The sequence below is a fragment of the Arvicanthis niloticus genome, chromosome 21 (assembly GCF_011762505.2).
Source record: "Arvicanthis niloticus isolate mArvNil1 chromosome 21, mArvNil1.pat.X, whole genome shotgun sequence".
NCBI classification, from domain to species: Eukaryota; Metazoa; Chordata; class Mammalia; order Rodentia; family Muridae; genus Arvicanthis; species Arvicanthis niloticus.
In genome coordinates, this window is record NC_047678.1 from 13275581 (window position 1) to 13295986 (window position 20406).

The 20406-nt window shown below is 37.5% G+C and overlaps 1 protein-coding gene across 1 annotated transcript in view; it reads left to right on the plus strand.

The window, feature by feature from the left end:
* Plscr4 (phospholipid scramblase 4) overlaps positions 1-20183 on the plus strand; it is a 36823-nt gene extending 16640 nt beyond the window's left edge. The window contains exons 3-9 of the mRNA XM_034484495.2: positions 444-554; positions 8562-8785; positions 11639-11681; positions 13013-13239; positions 16201-16362; positions 17595-17753; positions 18388-20183. Coding sequence (XP_034340386.1) covers positions 444-554; positions 8562-8785; positions 11639-11681; positions 13013-13239; positions 16201-16362; positions 17595-17753; positions 18388-18435 — 974 coding nt within the window. The 3' untranslated portion in view covers positions 18436-20183. The remainder of the gene's footprint in view (positions 1-443; positions 555-8561; positions 8786-11638; positions 11682-13012; positions 13240-16200; positions 16363-17594; positions 17754-18387) is intronic.
* Positions 20184-20406: the final 223 nt, after the last annotated feature.

A 20406-nucleotide genomic window follows, 5' to 3' on the forward strand; every position in this document is an offset into this window, starting at 1 on the left:
ATATGAGTCACAGCAGACATGGCCTGAACCGAGTCTGACTGATGTGTTTATGTCAGTATTAGGTCTAATAACTACTGAGAATTTATTTAATGTTCTCAATTTAGATATCCGATTTCCAAAAGACTATGAAAAATCAGTTTTATCTTCCCAGTGTTTCTCAGACAATAAGAGAAAGAATCTCTTTTGTCTGCAGGAGATTAACTGTGTAGGTGGGAGTCAGCAGGTGGCCGGCTGAACCATGAGCATGAAAGCTTAGGTTGCAGCCACCAGCACAGTGTGGTGTTTAGTTTCCTCGTTCAGTCAAGCATTCATGAAATTTATTAATAGGTATTTTTCATAAGAAATATGAGTGTATTTTCTGGTGTTTATAAAAGACAAAAAAGACTGTATTTTTCAATCATGTTATCACTTACTGTGCGGGTCATGTCCCTCTCTTCCTCAAGGTGTGGCCCCCACAGCCTCTGAACAGCCTACAGAAGAAATGGAAAATCAGATAAAATCGTCAACCGCTGTGCCCGGTGCTCCTCCTGACTACAATTCTCATTTTGTACCAGGTAAGGTGGATTTTCAGGAATCCCCCTCTTCCGGAATACCATAGCAATAGTTAAGGTCAATTTCTCAGTCAACATTTGGTTCAACAAATGAATACTGAGTGTTGATAGAGGGCCAGTTTAACATAGTCCTGTGATCCTAGGCTGTGAATTGGAAGGCACAGAGGTTGGAAGCTGTAAAAGTAAGAATAATATTCTCTATGTTCTTAGTGGGCAGAAAAAGAGAACATCCTGGGAATACAGAACATGGTACTGGCTGATGCTACCAGGGTTTGGAAGAAAACTGTGTTGAGTAAAGCAGACTTTGATAGACAAGAAATATTTACAACAGAAAAATTACCCATGTTTGATAGACAAGGAAAATTATTCATTTCTTATACAGTGTTCATAAAAATCTGGTATGAGCATGCATGAATAAGTGGCAGGAGGGACAGACAAGGGGAAGGACAGAGCTGTAAGTGCTGACCACCACACTACAGCATAGATTTTTATGTCTTAACACTACTGGAAGAGACTTGGGAGGAAGGATTCCCACATAGTTCCAGAGTAAATTTGAGAGATTATAGTCATTTTAGGAAATAACTACACCATTTCCAAGGTGTGAACACTGTTAAAATCAGGTTCTATTCACTATGGGAACATCTTGGTTTTCTCTATATCAAAAGAAAAAAAATGGGGTTAGGGATTTAACTCAATCATGAGACTTCATCTAGAAAATGAAGACCATGGGCTTAGGCCCAGGAGACATCCTTCACATTAAACAGGTTAGTTAAAAATGTATTCAATGCCAAATGCACTGCTAATGAATTGTGACTAACAATGAAAAGTCACTGTGTTCTCGTCCTAGCCTAGCGGCTAGGCCATATCCTTTAGAAATAGTTGACGGTTTCACACATATATTTAGTTACTGTTACTCCTCTCTCTTCTGCTGAAACCCTTCATCCCAGGAAATCTCTTTCTATTTCAGTCTCTGTCTCTCTGTGTTTCCTTCTCTCTGTCATCCTTTCTCTATCTTTCTCTAGCTCTCTCTGTGTGTCTATGTCTCTCTGTCTCCCTGTCTCTGTCTTTCTATGTCTCTGTCTTCCTGTCTTTGTCTTTCTGTCTTTCTCTGTGTGTTTCTGTCTCTCTCTGTTCCATGTGTCCCTGTGTGTCCCTCCGCTTTTGTGTCTGTCTGCCTGTCTGTATTTCTGTTTCTGTCTCTGTGTGTGTCTCTGTGTGTGTCTCTCTCTGTTCCCTGTGTCTGTCTCTCCTTGTATGTCTCTCTGCTTTTGTGATTCTGTTCATGTCTGTCTCTGTGTGTCTTAGTCTCTCCCCCCCACCCCTGCCCCTGTGGGTGTGTGCGCATAAGCACATGTATGTCCCATAGAGTTTAATTAGCATTGCTTGCAGGAACATAGGTTACAAGAAAACAATACCCTCTTTTCCAGCAACCATAACTGCTAATAGTCCTCAAGCAGCTGTGAAGTCTCATGAGCAGATAGCCACAGTTTCTGTGAGTTCACAAAAGCAACAGCTTGGCTGTGTCCACAAGATGTCTTTTTGCACCATGCCTCCTTCATCCTCATCATAGTTATGTCTCTGCTTTACTACTGGGCATATTTTGCCTAGAGAGTCAACATTGTAGCTCACCGGGAACACTGGTCAATGGCTTCCCCATCTCAGCAGTCTGTATAGTACCTTCTGGCACTGTGAAAATCAGCCACCTATGAAGAAGCTTCTAGTTCAGTTCCAGCCTGATTTCTGTGTCTGTCTATCTTCTAAGTGTATGCTTTGAACACTAAGACTGTGCCATCAAGTTCGGTTTTGGGAGCAAGAGCAATGGGCAATAACTTGCCTTGTTTTGGAGCCTGCGGCATCTCCATAACCAACAAATCAGGAAAGTGTTAATTCTTATGATATGAATTGTGTTCTTCCAATTCACAGAAACCAGAAATAATAAACTTGCAAATTTTGGTTTAATGAAATTATTTAAATTCAAATAGAATTTAATTTCCATTATAGTTCTGAATGTATTTTTCAACCAAAAATAATGTCCTGTATTGTTTATTAAAAGCATAGTTAATAAATAAACCATGGTTATGTGGAATCTATTTAAGAAGACAAAATAGTATGACTTTTTGAAATAAAAAACAATGGTAATACTAAAAGTTATTAGTCGTGAAAATCCCATAGGCAATTTCTCACACTGGCATAGGCAGAAAGCTTCATATTAGAGTTCTCTGTAAATTAATCTGAGATATTGTGCAAAGTTGAACATGTATTGTTTTGTTTCAGTTTGTTTTTCTACAGCAACAGTCAAAACCATTATCGGCAGTTTCCAACTCAAGGAAACATAATATACCAATTTCTTACACATAACTTTCATCTTTTTCTTCTTCACTTTTATCATGGGTTAATGCATATTTATAATAAAAATCATTCATTTATACAAATTGGTTACAGAATTTTGAAAATTTAACCATCATACTAAATAAGTTCTTAGCATAAATTCTACTTTACTTCTGGCTATTGATCATCAACTTTTATTGCTTCAAATGCTTTTATAGAAAAAGTACAAGATATGGTAATTAACTCATTTACATAATATAATGGTTAGTATTATTTAAATGAGGGTTTTGAGAATCTGAGGAAGGATCCCTGATTCCTAGTTCAGGTGAGCTCTCTCATAAGAGCTCTTTTAGGAATTACAGAACATCCTTCATGATAAGCTTAAAATGTCCTTCATTCTTCTCCATTAGATACTCATCTTTGTTCTCATCTAGTTTAAAGTTACCAGCATTTTAAATAACCATTATCAGTCATTTAATTTTATGTACTTTCAATATGTATCAAGTGTAAAGAGAATATCTTTGTGTGTTCTATGGATGCATCACCTGTCAATTAAAATGCCTTTGGCCAATGGCTTAGGCAGGAAATGAGAGGTGAGACATCTTGGAGGAGAAAGAATTCTGAGATACAGCCAGGCAGGAGGTTTGCCTGGGACGATGTGAAGAGAGAGACACATGGTACCTGGAGCACTGATAGCCAGTCATGTGGCAGAATGTAGGTTAAAATGAATGGATTTCTTTAGTTATAATCTACTCAGAGTAGAGCCTAGCTATATGGCCAAGGTATTTGTGAATATATTTTTGAGTCTGAGTCTTATTTCTGGGAGCATGGGGCTTGGAGGAAGAACCAGACCTAACTTCTACAATCAGGAGCTTCATCCTTATTCTTAAAAGCTAGTTTTCTCAGTATTCTTTGGCATTCTCTTGAGTCCTGCCTGGTTCTCCCTCTCTTCCATCCACCCTTCTTTTTACACACTCACGATTTTGAAATGTGAAAATCCAAGTAGTTTTGTGTACTTTAAGATACTTATAAATCTCATTCTGGCCCATTTTAGCACACTACGCTTTAGATTTTTAATTGCAACTGCCTAAAGACCAGGTTCTTTGCACATATACATGTTCTCAAACATAATCACTGAACCAAATTTGACATATTACTCCCATATTCATACTCCATTTTCCGCACTTTGGAGGCATGTAGAAGCACAAACCAGAAACATTAGAATCGATCCTTAATAACCAGTCCACTAATGAATCAACACATTTTTTAAATGCCAGTTTTAATGATTTCTTCTTTGACACAATTCAACTTCTTTGACTTATATCTGGATGCTAGCTAGCAAGCACCTCCTGCCTAATGTAATGTTGTATGCTAAGGATTACAAATATGTGTCATCCCCATGGCACAGAGCTCAAGCTGTAGATCCAAAACATAAGATTTGCCCATATTCTGACCTGCCTTGCTGTCTAGCCATGTCTGTGAGCATTCCACACATAGCCCTAACTTCTGTAGAGCTGAGCCTTCTTTGTTCAGTTCTTGTTCTGGTCTGTGTTCTCATAAGACCTTTCCTTGCCATGGAGGGCCAGGCTGAATGAGTTAGCATTTATATCATAGCTCATCTTCTCTTTGCAGGTTAAGAACTACTCTTGTCATCTCTTAGTGTATTGTGCATCTCCCTGTGATTGCAGCAGTTAAGTGCTTTATAATAACCATTTGCGTTTCTTACAAGCATTAATATGCTCCAAAATGCAGAAGACAGTAATGAGTGTGTAAGTCTCTTTCTAGCTTCAGTCAAAGCAGCTGGTTCCTAAGACTGACTTGATTAATGTTCCCTAGATAAAGTAATGTTTACATCATTGCATCATTTTGAATTAGCACTAGAGAATTGATTTTGTAGTTCATGACTTTATTAACAAGCTTTTATCATAAATTGGGATGTTACAGATTCATTTAGCTTCAAACACTAATGTCTAAATTGCAGGGATTTGACCTCTTGTACAACTGGTTTGGCAGAAATTGCTATCTTTTCTCTATTTTTCATTTCAAAGAAACTTCTTCAAGCTCTGAGGTACTACCTGATTTTTCTCTACTATGCTTCTGTGATTGGGACTGTGTGTGTGTGTGTGTGTCTGTGTGTGTGTGTGTGTGTGTAAAACTTAAGGATAGAAATAGTTGTTGGCAGTAGAGTTGCTAGATCTACAGCTCCCCACAGAATCCCCTAGGGAGTGTTCTTGTTCCTTGCTTATAATGCAGTAGGGATATTGAGAGAATGTAGTTATTAATATAGTAAATGCTGCATAATGCAGAAATATAGATGCAGAAAAGTTTTCTGACAGTTCAGCATCCTTTTATGGTAAAAATCTCAAAGAAACTAAAAATGGAATAATCATATCCTGATATAATAATGGCTATATAGGTCCCATCTATAATTCATATTAAATTAAATACAAAAAATATTTCACATGTGAAACATATATGTCTGTCAACAACAGATACAGGCTATGTGTCCATCAACAAGGAATCCAGCCAAGATGTCCATCAACAATAAATCCAGGCTATGTATCAACAATGGATCCAGGCTATTTGTCCATCAACAGTGGATCCAGCCTAGATGTCCATCAACATATGAATGGGAAAGAGAACAAATGTAGTGTAATGGAATACATGTGGCATGAAAACAGAAAGAGAGATGTTTTAAAGACGGTGGGAACCATCAAGAGAATAATAAGGATAGAGGAGCATAGAAAGGGGAAAAGATGACTAGGAACAAAATGGTGCATGTGTGAAAATATCCCAACAAAAGCAAGTTGTATTCTAACTTTTAAAAATGTTTTAAAAGGAGTACCTTAGTAGTCAGAGTGTTTGAATTTTCCATTTGTCATATACTAGCTAGTGTTCTTCAGTAAATTACTCAATCCTCAGCCCAAGATGAGCTACCAGACTTTGATCCTTTGATGGACGTCTTTAATCCCAGCACTTGGGAGGCAGAGACAGGTGGATCTCTGTAAGTATGAAGCCAGCCCTGTCTACAGAGAGAGAATTCCAGTCCAGCCAGGATGTTCATAGACTGGTGAGATGGCTCAGTGGTTAAGAGCACTGGCTGCTTTTCCAGAGGTCTTGAGTTTAATTCCCAGCAATCACATGGTGGCTCACAACTATCTATAAGGGGGTCTGATGCCCTCCTCTGGCCTGAGGATATATATGCAGCAGAATACTCAGACATTAAATAATTAAATTAAATTAAATTAAATAATTAAATTAAACAATGGGAATCAAGCCAGTAAGCAGCCCTCTTTCATGGCTTTTGCTTCAGTTCCTGCCTTGAGTTTTGCCCTGACTGCCCCTCTATGATGAAATAAACCCTTTCCTTCCTAAATTGTTTAAAAAATGTTCATACCAAATGTGTAGATGAAATTTGTACTTGGATCATAACAACAGTGTTTTTATAATCACCTAACTAAAGTCAACCCAAGAGTCTTCCTTGAGTTAAAGAGTACAATAATACTACCTATTCTACATTGCAGAATGCTAATCAACCATGAAAAAGAGTGAAGTATTGCAAGTGCAATGCATGTGCTATGACATGAATAGAATTTGAAGACACACAGATTGAGTGAAACTTGACCCCCGGGTCACACACTGTACACTACCACCTACAGGGCATGCCCACGCTAGGCAAACCACAGAGAAGGGTTTCCAGAAATGAGAGAGGAAGAAATAAGAGTGGCTGGTAATGAATGATGAATCATCTGAATTTAGTCAGTGGGGACGGTTGCTCAGCCTTGCTACCAGAGAAAACAGCAAGAGCAGCAGCAGCAGCAAAGCCCACTGAACTATACGTTTAGAGAAGTGTTGGGGGCTGACTTTTAGCAGAAAGCGGCTATCAGCTTTGCAGCCATCTTGAGCCATATACCCTGACATGAGACTTGAATTACAATAGCCTACAACAGCTGAGAACACTCCGATAATCTTGGTTTAGATACCTTGAGATTAAAGGTGTGTGAGATTAAAGGTGTGTGACTTAAAAAGTATAGAGATCAGGGTTAGAGACAAGACCTAAGGGCATGATTAAAGGTGTAACTTAGAGGCGTGGCTTAGAAGTGAGACATATAAAAGGCAGAGACAGAACAGATCAGAATTGAGACGATAGAAGACATTAGTCAGACTATAGAAGACAGAACCAGAGATCAGAGAATATATAGACTGAGATCAGAGACTATAGAGGGATCATCAGAGACGAATCTCAGACATTAGGTAGAATCTGCCGTCACCCTCGCTCTTGCTGAAGCCCGACCTGCAGACCAGAGCAGCAGCTTGGGCCGGGATACAGTGGCCGCCCAAACGTGGGTTGGCCCGGGCCTCAACATTTTGCCTGGGCTGCAACATTTATTTTGGCCGCCCCAACTTGGGGCTAGTGCGGTCCCCAACAGAGAAGGAAACAAATTGAGATGCTTTTCTTCCTTATTTTGACTTGGACATTGTGTTTGATAAATGGACACTAGGCCAGGAGTCTCTTTTTTTTGAGAACTCCGGGCTATTTTTGAAGTGCTTGCTGTATCGTGGCACAATTAAAGAAACAATCCCAAAATGACTGTCTTACAGATTTGAAAGTAGTACATTTAAACAGCCAATTTTTAAAATTTAGATCAGTTGTTTTTGTTTTTCTGTACCCCTTTCCTTTGTAGCAGGCATGACCTCAGCTGGCCTGGTGGAGGATGACTTTGTACATTAGTTATGTTGTAGCATTTTGTTATTCTGAATACCCCTCTTAAAACATTGGAAAAACATTGGTTCTTGGGAACTTGAATGATTTATAATGACAGAATCTGTCAGATGTTGGATTGTGGTGGGGTGTGGAGAATTGGCCATAATTATGGATAGATAAGTACTTTGGACTGAGCATCTTATACCACTACCCCAAGCTCACCAGCTGGGACCTATAAGAAAACCTGGGGAGGTGGTCTCTTTTTCGAGGTTTTACCAGATCTTGAGAGTAAAGCCATTGGGATGGAGTTAGTGGTCTTATGAGAGATGGCATGAGATTGATGGTCTGAGTATTCCTGAAGGGTACTCACTCCAGGCCACAAAGAGGGTGAGCACATGCTAGATTTGCAATTGACCTTGGAGTTCCCAGTTTAGAGCCAGGGAACGGAATACTTGTTGAAATCACTCCACTGTGGTAGCCTGATAAAGATACAAACTTAATACATTAATTATGAGAGGTACTGCCTGAAGACCAGATGAAAAGACAGAAAGAAGCAATTGAACAGACAACCCAGCATAAATGGTTAAGGACCCCTTTGTGATAAGCTGTAAAATGACAGTAATAATTGCATATTACACATTGTGTTAACTCCATAAAAACCAATGAAATGCATTTATGATCCTCAAAGAAAAAAGCCTCATGCAGTGAGAGGCTGTCTTGTTTCTCTGTGCATCAAACTTTATTTTTATAACTGTAAAATGGGCATTATGACATCACAAGTTTTCAGAGAATCAGGTGAACTAATATGTGAATAATCCCTTTAGTACCTGGTTGATATTTGAGTACACAGTCAGAGAACAGCAGGACTCACTTTCTTTAAAAACATGTTGCATGGTTGTTTTCTCATGTAAAAATTATATAACTTCTAATACACCAAGTTGATAATGCATAATACTTTCATCTGTTTGAGAACACAGGCCCTGCTGGACCAGCTGCCCCTCCACCTGCAGGCTTGCCTATGGGATACTACGTTCCCCAGCAGCCTGGTGCCATCCCCTTGTACCACCCCATTGGCAGCACCCATCCAATTCAGTACCAGCCTGGCAAATATCCTTTGATGAATCAGCCTGCTGCCATAATGTGGATGCCAGGGCCAGCTCCTGTGCCCAACTGCCCTCCTGGTCTGGAATACTTAGCTCAGGTACTCTAATAAGTCCAAAACATTTTTCTATGAAATATGACCATGAGGTTTAAGGCGAGAGAATAAGATGTTGGCTAGAGCAAACAGGGAGATAAGTCACTGACAGTAGAGGCTGGTGATGGTGGATTTGAAGGTAGAGCGTGAATAGGACACTATTTTGTTCTTCTTAAAGCAACAAAAATACCTTTCAAAATATTCATTATGGCTTTATGAAAGAAATTAGAAAACTAAGAATGAGCGTCACTAGCCTGATGCTATGCCATTTACTTACAAATAAAATGTACATGTCAAGAAAAACAAAATAAGAGAACACTAGACAAAGGGAGGGGATCATAGACTGTTCCAACCCCTGGCTTCTCGACATCTCAGACTCTCTACACCCCTGAACCCCCAAGCACATACATCAAAGTAAGTGTAAGATGTTGCTTCAGACTAAAATCCATGTCTCTTTCACAGGGCACAGTGACACCCCACTTTTCTGTGTACACATAAATTATAGTGATAGAATAAAAGCTGGTGTGACATGCAGTTTCTGTACAAGTGATATTTTAAAACCTGCAAAAGAAAACTTGTTGGTGAAAATAAGATAAAGCAAATTGTGGAAGTGCCTTCCGAATTTATAAATCTTGTTTTGCTTTTGGGAAAGGAAGTATTTTGAGTACATTAATTATAAGAGCATCTCAATTTAATGTGTTCCATGTAGTTAACCAAACATTTTTGAAGTTGGTGTATCAGTTTCCAGTTCTCTATGTGGAAGGGACCTGTTAGTCTTATGTGTTGAAAATCGGAAGTACACTGTTGCACTGCAAAGGTCAACAGTTAGAATATAAAATTGTGAATTTTATATGAATGGAATTTCTTATTAAAGTTGCTTGAGAAAACTTTAGTAGATGTGTTCATTATTGAAAGGCTTTCAGAAGTGACCATAATGAATCTCATTTAGAAAGCCCCATTTCTACACCCAGTGAAATTTCAAAAGATTTTAAAATCTGAAATCTTTTGGAAAAGGTATGTCAGTTTCCACTTTTACTCAGAGAGTAAATCAAAAATACTTCATGAATTCTGTTTTTTCCTTTCAGAAATTATTGAGTTTAAAATAAGTAAAAATGAAAGAGGTTTGGAGCCAGGCAAACCTGGTTTTTATTCCTTTTTACTCCCACTAACTTTTCATTTCTTATTATCTATGAAATGGTTTGGTCAACAGCAGCCTATAATGTTGTGAAAAGTTTTAGTGGATATACTTGTAATGGCCATCCTGTTGTTGGCCAGCTGGACATGTCCTACAGATGCTGGCTGTGGACAATATTAGTTACTCTTGTGTGATTTCTCTATTAGGTGGTTGAGATCTTACATAGAGACATGATACTTTGTTAGGACTACAAAGAGCCCTTGCCCACTGCGGCTTTAGAATATTTCTAGAACTTTGCTTTGTCAGTGACTCTGCCTATTTGTCTATTCCTTGCTGATGCAGCCCCAGTAAGAACATTTTGCCCTGCAGTAGATACTTTTACCATCTAGTATTTTTTAAAATATATTTCTATATTTTATCCCCTTAGTATTTTACAGAAGAAATTACAAACAACTATAGTAGCCATTTTGATATCTTATATGAAGTGGCCCCTCGATATCTCATTATTAATTCATATTATTTTTTTATTTAACATGGATCATGTCCTCCTATATCCTCTTTGATCTAGTCACCCCACATGTCATCCATGAACAGTTGTTTTAAATCTTGTTACATTCATGTAGCTTTCATTATTTAGTGAATTTTGACAAAATGCAGCATTTTAGGCAGCATTCCATGCTCAGTGATTATGGATGGTCTAATGATCTAAGCGACTTAGAATTATGTTGATAGTGATCCCTCTGTCCTAGAGGGAACTTTTTATCTTCTGCTGGGATGTTATGAAGTGTAGCTGATGATAGAACCATCAGACTGTTCATGATCTACGTGATTCCAGTGTCATTCAAGAAGAAGCTTCTTCAATGTGTACCTAACCAGTCTTTTTGATGGTCTGCAATCTTAGAATGTTTCTCCATTTCAAATCCTTCTTACATGGTGCTACCCTCATAGCATCAATACTAAAGTACTCACTCCTGCAAGAACCTTGTATTAGTCCACAGAGATTAACCACTGAGAGAGGCAATCAAGAAACCATGTGAAACGGAGAGTCGTATTCAAGGCTTACCTTGGCTTGTTTACCTTCCCCAAACCACAAGAGAATCAGACTCTGTGTCTAGACTATGCTGGGACATCCTGACTTGCTACTATATGACTATCTCAGAGAAGTTGATAGGAAAAAAAAAAAGCCTATGCCTCTATGGATGTGGTGTCCTCAACATGCCATCACTGTAGCAAGCAGATGTTTTTCTGATGTCAGTCAGCTCTTTCTTTTAATGTGAAACTGTTTTTCTTATTTAGACACCTCTCTTAACATCCATCTAGTTGGATGCAGATGAGATAAACTTGATTGATTACATTTTTAGATTCCATTCCATTCAATTTTTAAGGAGATACTTGGCAACAATTGATACATTTTAATGACTTTCATTTTATTTCATGCATATGGGTATTTGGCCTGCATATGTATCTGTGCACCACATGCCTGGTACCCATAGAGAAGTGTCAGATTCTATGGAACTGAAGTTACAGATGGTTGTGAGCAGTCATGTACATTGTGGAAACCAACTCACTTCCTCTGAAAAGACAGCCAAGGCTCTTAAGGCTGAGCCAACTTTCTAGATTCTTATTGATACATTTTAATACTGTGCCATCACATTCTTTTTTCTTACTAATAAATATTAATGTTGGCTTTCTGTCTTCTAATTGCTTTTGTTCTGTCCCCACAGTTGGACAACATACATGTTCTTCAGCATTTTGAGCCTCTGGAATGTATGTATGACTTTGTTTTGATTCACATTGTGTTTTGACTAGAGATATTTTAATCAGATGGAAATTTCTGTTACTTCATCCATAGTCCCTTATTTTATATTGATGGGCTCTTTTAGTGATTCAAAAGAAAAAAAATTATTCTCTGTTACCTTATATTCATAAAAGCAGTAAAGTAAATTATTATCTATAGTCTTTTTTGGATCAAGAAATAAAAATTTATTCTATATCAATTCTATTCCATCTGTTGTGCCATTTGAATCCAATTTTCAATGGCAAGCCAAGGACAGGTAAGATTCTGCACAGAGCCTTACCAACCTAAGACAGAAGTGCATTGCTTTTGATAATGCATATTCCACAATGGGTAAGGAAGGCATTCTTGTCAGAACAATCTAAGACAGGCTCAGTCTTGTTAATGACATAAAAATATGTGGAAAGCTTTTGCAGTTGCTTGGTAAGAATTTGATATTATCTATAGTCTTATTCATCGATGTTCCATACATTGATGATTTCTTAGACTCCTAAGGACTTACATCTAACCTGGTTAGCTCCCTTGAAGCATTTGCCCTTTTCCTTCCTCTGCATTCACCTTATTTAGATGAGTTCAAGAAGAAGGGAAGAGGTGGGCTGAGCTAGCCAGAGCCACAAAGTTCACTACAGTAAGAGACAAAGAGAAAACAGTATCTGAGACAGCTTAGTTCATGCCTAGCTATTGGTATGAAACTCTGGAATGAGGATCACAGTCAGGTGGCTTGGTTCTTAGCTCCCTGCAGGTTCCTCATGCTCAGGATAGGAGCTGGCCATGTCCTTCTGGGCACAGCACATGGGGCTTTGGTCATTTTGGATTTATTTTCTTATTTGCAAGTACTATGTCTCCAGTCATTTTGTCCATCTCATGAGCTGATTAAATCATGGTCCAATGTGTGATTTGTTAAATTGGTTTTATTATTAACATTTTCTGAATTCTGATATCCCAGGAACATTGTATTAACTATTACTTTAATGTGGAAAAACTGTTAAAATAATTTCATATTAAACTTAGCAAAGGTTTGACTTTTTTAAAATACTTAATGGATCACATGGTTATATTTCATCTTTTCACCTGAAATTTTTAAAAATCTATTTGGCTTTCAGCCCCAATCATACTACTGCTGTTACTACTACCACAACTACTACCACAACGACTACTCCTCCTTCTCCTCCTCTGTCTTCTTTCTCCTCCTCTTCATCCTTCTCCTCCTCCCTTTTTCTTCTTTCATTTAAATAACAAAGGCTGTCTGAGGTCTGTTTCAACTGGTTCTAACTTAAGATCCTTTTCTCATTCTAACTTTCAGTGCTGACAGGTTTTGAAACTAATAATAGATATGATATCAAGAACAACATAGACCAGATGGTTTACATCGTAACTGAAGACACAGATGACTTTACCAGAAATGCCTATCGGAGCCTACGACCCTTTGTGCTCCGGGTCACTGACTGCTTGGGCCGAGAGATCATGACCATGCAGAGGCCTTTCCGATGCACCTGCTGTTGCTTCTGCTGCCCCTGTGCAAGGCAAGAGGTCAGAGAACATGAATGGGATTCATAGTTGCTTCCTGATCTGCCCTTTACAGGATTGTTGATCTTCTTCCTAAATATGAAGGGATGAAGGGAAGTTTCTAACCCTACAGCTCAGAATGAAACTGAAACTAGTGGAGAGGAAGGAAGCTGAATTATATCACAAGACAGACCTTAACAGTTTTTCTTTATCTCCTTATGTAATAGATAAGTGGCACAGTGTGGGGGGCGGAGGGGGGGGGAAGTCGCATCAAGTACAACTTGAGGCTGTTTTTGCAGTAGTTACTTTCTGATGAATTAGGCACTTGGTTTCTTGAATGTATCCCAAAAATCTTGGAAGTTTTGGTCATATGTGTTAATTTATATATACATACATATGTTATGTATATACATATATACATATATATGCATATATGTGTTTGTGTGTGTATGTATGTATATGAATCTTATATGGCCTTCTCCTTGTTCTGAATCCCTCAATCTCACATTCTTGCTTTGTCTTAACAGTCACAATGCTCTTCACTGTGCAGTATATTGCATGATTGATTACTTTTCTCATTTCCATTATTTCTCTTTGATTGTATTTAACAATATCATATTCCTTGCTGATTTTTCCGCTCCAGGGTTCATAATTTCTCCTCCATTTCCTCACTTTGCTAACTCTCCTGTCTGAGCCCTGAATCAGAACACCTAGGGTTTGTAAATGATATGTTGCATATGATTCTTTGCTACATAGTATTTTACTTAGCACATTGTCTCTTTACCAATTTGCTTGTAAAACTGAGTTGATAATTAAGAGTTCTTACCTGACAGAATGGTTGCATTGAAGACTTAACTGTGTACACCTGTCTCTAACCTCAATTCCCGATAGATAGCCTTGTGCCTGCCCATCAGTATTTTCTGTTGTCTCAATACTCTTTTGCAGTTATTATATTTGCAATAGGAGCTTTGTATTTGGGATGAATCTCTCTAATCCTTGTTTTTCCAATATAGCAGGCGTTTATATTCAAATACCATATTTTGGTTTCAGATCACAGCCTTTAAATTCCTATAAAGGAGGTCATAAATCAATTATATTGATTAAAGTGAACCAGAACTAAAAAAAAAAATTACAAATTAATTAAACTTTGATCCAATAACATAAACAAGATATTTTCCTTCTTTATACTCATTTTTTTTTTTTGTATTTCCATTACACAGCCTTATCACCTATGGAGACTCCTTTATCTGTCATACAAGACTGAGGTCCCAACAGTTTCATGACTATGGAAATGATCTCCATTAACAAAGTACCCATTCATTCTCATTTTCACCACTAGTTTCTGAAAACCACTAATTCATTCTGAAGCTCTGCAGTTTGCCTCTCATGTATGTCTTGAAAATTGACGAGTACGTTAGTCATTTATTCACAATATAATACTTCTAACACACACCCTTTTCTGTTTTTATGAATTATTTAAAATAAAATTAACTTAATTTTTAAAAGTAGCTTATTTTTCCACAGTTCTCAGGATTTTTTTAAATCTCATAGGCTTAAACATTTATGAAGTTTTTGTTCTAGGGAACTATCCAATTTAATAGCTTGTATAGGTACAAATATATATATATATTTTAACACTATATATATGTATGTATATATATACACATATATACATATATATGAATATATACATATATATCTATGAATAATATATATATATTAATAATGGCTCTGAAAATGCAAAGCTTTGCAGTCTTGTCCTATGTTGTATAAAATTCACTCCCAACATCCTTCTGAAAGTGCAGGGGAGAGCAGAAAAGTAATCACACTTTCACATTGGACGTCTAAGAAAGAATCTAATCTACATGACTCTTGTTATTAAAAAAGAAGGTCTCATCTTTTATAAAATTTTAATGTACAGATAATTAAATAAATGAAATAGAACAGGATAGTGGACAATATTTTAAAATCTTTAACAAAATGTGGTTATCTACCTCTACATGGAGGTCTTTAACTGTGACAGCACGCACACAGCCCCTGCCTCATGGCAGTTTTACTTTCTATGCTTTTAGCTACCATAGGCAAATGTAATCTTAAATACTAATTGCAAGGTCCAGAAATAAGTGATATATAAGCTGAGTATATGGTGAATTCTGGAACAAGAATTATTCTTTAGGGCAGAGTATCGAAGATGTATATACCATGCATGCAGTGGCAGTTGAATTACCACATTCACATCATTTCAATTAGAGGACAGAGTGTTGGAACTGTTCTTTAGTTACTACCGCACTGTGACTAATGGATAGAGTAAATGTTTGCATGTGTTTATTGTACTTGAGGCAACTACTAATGCCTTGGAGCATATTTGCATCAAATGTGACTATCTCACAGTTTTCACAGTGCTTCATTCTCTTTTGTTTTTGTTGTTGTTGTTGTAGTTGTCAGTAAGGGATTTAGGTTTGCTGGTTAAGATTTTTTAAGTTAACTGGTCACACTTAATGGAGTTAGAAAACATGAGACTCTTAGATGAAAAAAAGGCCATTATTATGGCCCAGCAACATGAGTATGTACATTCATTTAGGGTCTTCTTTGCCTCAAGTCCTTCAGGGTTGGCTGGAAGAGGCAATGTATTTGTCCAGACAGTGCTGTGTGTCCTGTTAGGAACACTGAGCTTAGATAACTGGAATCTTATATCAGGCAAATGACCGGTAATTAAGCCTGTTCTTTGTCCCACAATGAATCATGACCCCACCTCTTTAAAGTGCTTTCTGGAATACAACCCTGCAACGACCCCAGGGAAACACGAGTCTTTCCTTCATGACATTAATTCTCCTTGCTCTTGAATGACTAAAAGCAAATCCAGATGTGCGTGTGCGTGCATGCATATGTGCATGAGCGTGTGCATGTGCATACGTGCGCGTGAGTGACACAGGTGTGCATTGTGCACATACAGCATCCTAACCACCATCACTGTTTCGTATCCAGCTGGAAGTGCAATGTCCTCCTGGGGTCACCATTGGCTTTGTTGCAGAACACTGGAACTTATGCAGAGCCTCTTACAGCATTCAGAATGAGAAGAAAGAGAGTGTGATGAGGGTGCGTGGTCCATGCGCGACTTACGGCTGTGGCTCCGACTCTGTTTTTGAGGTAAATATATGTCAAAATAGTGCGTCTAGTCTCCTCACTTCCTACTTTCTGTATCAGGCCCCATCATGTTCTTCAGTGGATTTTCATGTGAATGAGTCAGGTACTATGAAGAAAGAATTAATTATGAGTTGACATCAATCCTTTTTTATGTGGTTGCTCATGGTTACTTGACATTTTTCAAAATGTGAGTGGCATTGCCTTTTTAAAAACATTTTTTTTCCATTTAGAACATGAAAACTTTTGGGAGTAAATGGCCTGATTGTATCAATTTATTCTTGGTGAATGCCATCTCTTTTTCTTTCCAATGCTTTATAGAGTGCATCCATGTATTTTGAAATGCAAACGTCTGAGAAATGTAACCCTTCATATATTCATAAGGGCATGGATATAATGAATGACAGAGTTAGGTTATAACATCTGCTTCATAAAAAAAAAAAAAGGACATTTTGTTTTACATTTATCTCAGGGGCTGCCAAAGACATTGTTAGAAACGAAGCCCTGAGGTTTGGGAGGTGGAGGGCTTTCTCAAATTGCTTTAACAGGATGAAGCTTGGCATATACTAAACTTATTCCTTCTCCTATTTCCTATGATAATAGAAAACTTTTCTTAGTTTTTATTTCATATCACCATGTAATGAAACTTTGCTCACTTATTAATAGTGTTGTAGAAAACAACACACCAGATTCCCGGTGTAGGCTGTGAATGACCATTTCATTGTGAGTGATATTAGCAGCTATGTTTGGAGCATTTCTACTTAATTAAGTGTCAGCATCTCTCTTTTAGAATCTGCAGCCCATTCTTAAACCACGGTCTGCTAAAATAGGGTGGGCGTGGCCTACGAAGGCTTGAGTGAATGGTGTATAGCATATGGTACAGACCCCTTAGTTTTGCTTATTGGTTCCCTTGATCGGAAGTGACTTCATATTCCCAAATTCTCTTCCTCTGCTACATAAAAGAATTTAATTATGAATTCAAACTATACCTTCTGACAGAAATCCCCAAAGGTTGTATTTAAGGATTAGCAAACATTCACTAGGTTGATGATTTTAAGGTATATCTCAGCTCAGTTAATAAACAGTTTCAAGACACTTAACACGAAAATTTTCCATTTGAAATTGTCATTAGTGTTTGTTCCCGCATTATATGTTATCACTGCACAAACTGCTTTTGTGAAAAAGACAGAGACTTGTCCCTTGATGCTTTTCATAAACTCCCGTTCTCGGCATTGCAGATCAACTCTCTAGATGGTGCGTCTAACATCGGCAGTATTATCCGGAAGTGGAATGGCTTTTTGTCAACGATGGGAAACGCCGACCACTTCGAGATTCGCTTCCCTTTGGACCTAGATGTGAAGATGAAAGCAATGATTTTCGGCTCTTGCTTCCTCATTGTAAGCCTTTTGCTGTGGCGTTGAGAAAATCATTTTTTATGATGGGAAGCAGTATTCTATAGCAGAAAATTCATTTTGAAACCTGGCCAGCTTCTGTCTGTGCCACTGCTAAGCACATGACTGGCACTGGGTAACTGGCTTTACGCATTTGTAGCGGGATCAAAACTACTGACCTTTCCAGGGTGATGGATCTTAGTCTGCTGGGGCACACCTGGAAGGTGTCAGATAGACAGTGGGTGCAGTCGGTTTCATTTCTTATTGGTTATCATTCTCATTACTTCAAAACAGCTGTTCTGTGAAAATTAATATAATAAAGTAACTACAAAGCAGCTGCCCCCTTTTTCTCTTGCATGTCAGCTGCAATTATGCTCACCGATGTTCCATCATCCTTTGGCTTTACTGAGCTTTTCCTACCGTTAATGATAACATTTTAATTGGTGCTGAATATGAAAAGCTTATTATCTGTCTGCATTCTCACACATTAGCTGCGCTCATAAATATTTCATTAGATTTATTTACTGGAATGGGATGCTCCCAGGATAAATTGCGAAGGCTATTATATGCATTAATATAATTATTTCTATCTATCTGCCACCCGTCTCTCAATCTAAATGTAATCCTTCTTCAATTTCAGGACTTCATGTACTTCGAAAACTCTCCTCCGCGGCGATCATCAAGATAGAGGAACACACAAGTCATCAATTGGAAACCGAATTAGAGAAATTTGCATTCTGCTTATACATAGCCTTCAGTTATTAGCAAGCATATTTCTCTGGCTTGACATGTGTTCCAGTTGAGCATTTGGCTTCTTGGGACACTAGGTTATTCTGAAATCTCTACTTCCTTAGCCAAATAAATATATACAAATGCAAGCATTACAACTATAGGCACGCGAGCTATGGGAAAATGAAGCCCTCAGTTGTCAACTTAACAGATCATAACACACCTTCTGTATCTGTCCCTCTCTTCTTCATCAGGACAAACTTGATTCTGGGTGAGAGGATAGTTACTCTTACTCTTCATCTTTAGGAGCCAAAAGGTACACAGAAATAATGGGCTTTAATGTGCAAAGAAAATAGTTCTTGTGTGCATGCACCAGAACATCAGTCTGCAACGTGCATGAAAGTTCATAAAGTTCTCAGTGGGGAATTTTATTTTATTACAACATAAAGTGTATTCTCTTTATAGACAGTTTATATTTTCTATGAGTATTTCTTCATCCCTCAACTGGGCAATGTGGAAGTACCTACATATGAAGATAGGAAAAAGGTACCAGAGAAATTTGATCAGGGCCACAGCCAAATAAAGTCTTGGCATCTTACAAACCTTGTTCATTTGCTTACTCAGCAGATTTAGTGTGGACTCTCTTATTTACACATGCCTTATATCTGCATGTTTATCCTGATGTCTGGAATTTCCTATTGTATTTTTGTATCTCATTTGATATTTTTTTTTGAAATCCATTTAATGACCAGGATGTCCTTGTGACAAACAGTTTATAAAAGCTGAATGTATAAATCCTGTCATTGCTTTAATACCGCTTGACTGATTTACATGCTAAACAATTCACTACATACAAACAGTAAGAAAACATAGTAAATATTTCTTCCATATTTTCTCCAGATTATAAATGAGAAAGACCAGCAAAGTACTTATTTGTACTAAGGACAGTGTATGTAGGACTCCACTGATTTGATTAATGAGTCTTATCCCTTTGCTTTCGACCGCCACATAGACTGTGTGTGTGTGTGTGTGTGTGTGTGTGTGTGTGTGTGTGTGTGTGTGTGTTTTAATGGCTATATTCTTTTAGAGTTTCTTAAAAAAGGATTAAGTTCTCTTGGGTTGGGCTATCCTGGGAGAAGAGACTTAGCCAACAGGTCTTTTTGAAATAAAAGACAGGTGCTTCAGCTTTAATTATACTAATGTTTTTATGATAAATGTGTTTTTTTCTCAGTTATTTACTTGCTGCTGTTGGCTTTTTATAAAAAAAAAAAATGTGAGTTCTCGACTAAAAACTAATTCCCGTATATTTTAAAATACACCTCTAATTTTGACTAGACATACATGTTTTCTGTATGATCTTTTGTATGCTGCGTATAAACCATCCTGAGAGCTCAGGTATAAGCCTGTCCTTTTACCCACACACATCCCATTCTAATGCTTGCATCATGTTGATAGTGAAAGTCAGAATACTTTACATTTCTGTGCTTCATACTTCAGTGTTTATGATGCTAATATTTCTCTAGCAGCAAAATTCTTTAACATAATTCATGCAATTTCTGTACCTCAGTAAAATTTCATTGTATCACCACAACATCCCACTGAGCTAAAAAATAGACAAAACTTGTTTTTTTTAAAAGTTGAGTGTTTTCCTGTTTTCTCAAGTTTCTTAAACTTTTAAATAAATACGTAATAGAACTAACAGTAAAATGGTGTTTTATCTTGTTTTCAGGGTTGCGACTGAATCTGAGTGCTTTCCAGAGAGACTTTTAGAGAATTTCTTATTGACTAACCAAGATCTTGCATTCTTGTATAGATTTAATAATAAATCAATTACACGATTACAATTACAAGTACAGTAATAACTAATATTTCTTTTGGATATTTTGTCAATTATTTGATAATTTTACAAATGTATTTTTATCATTCTCAC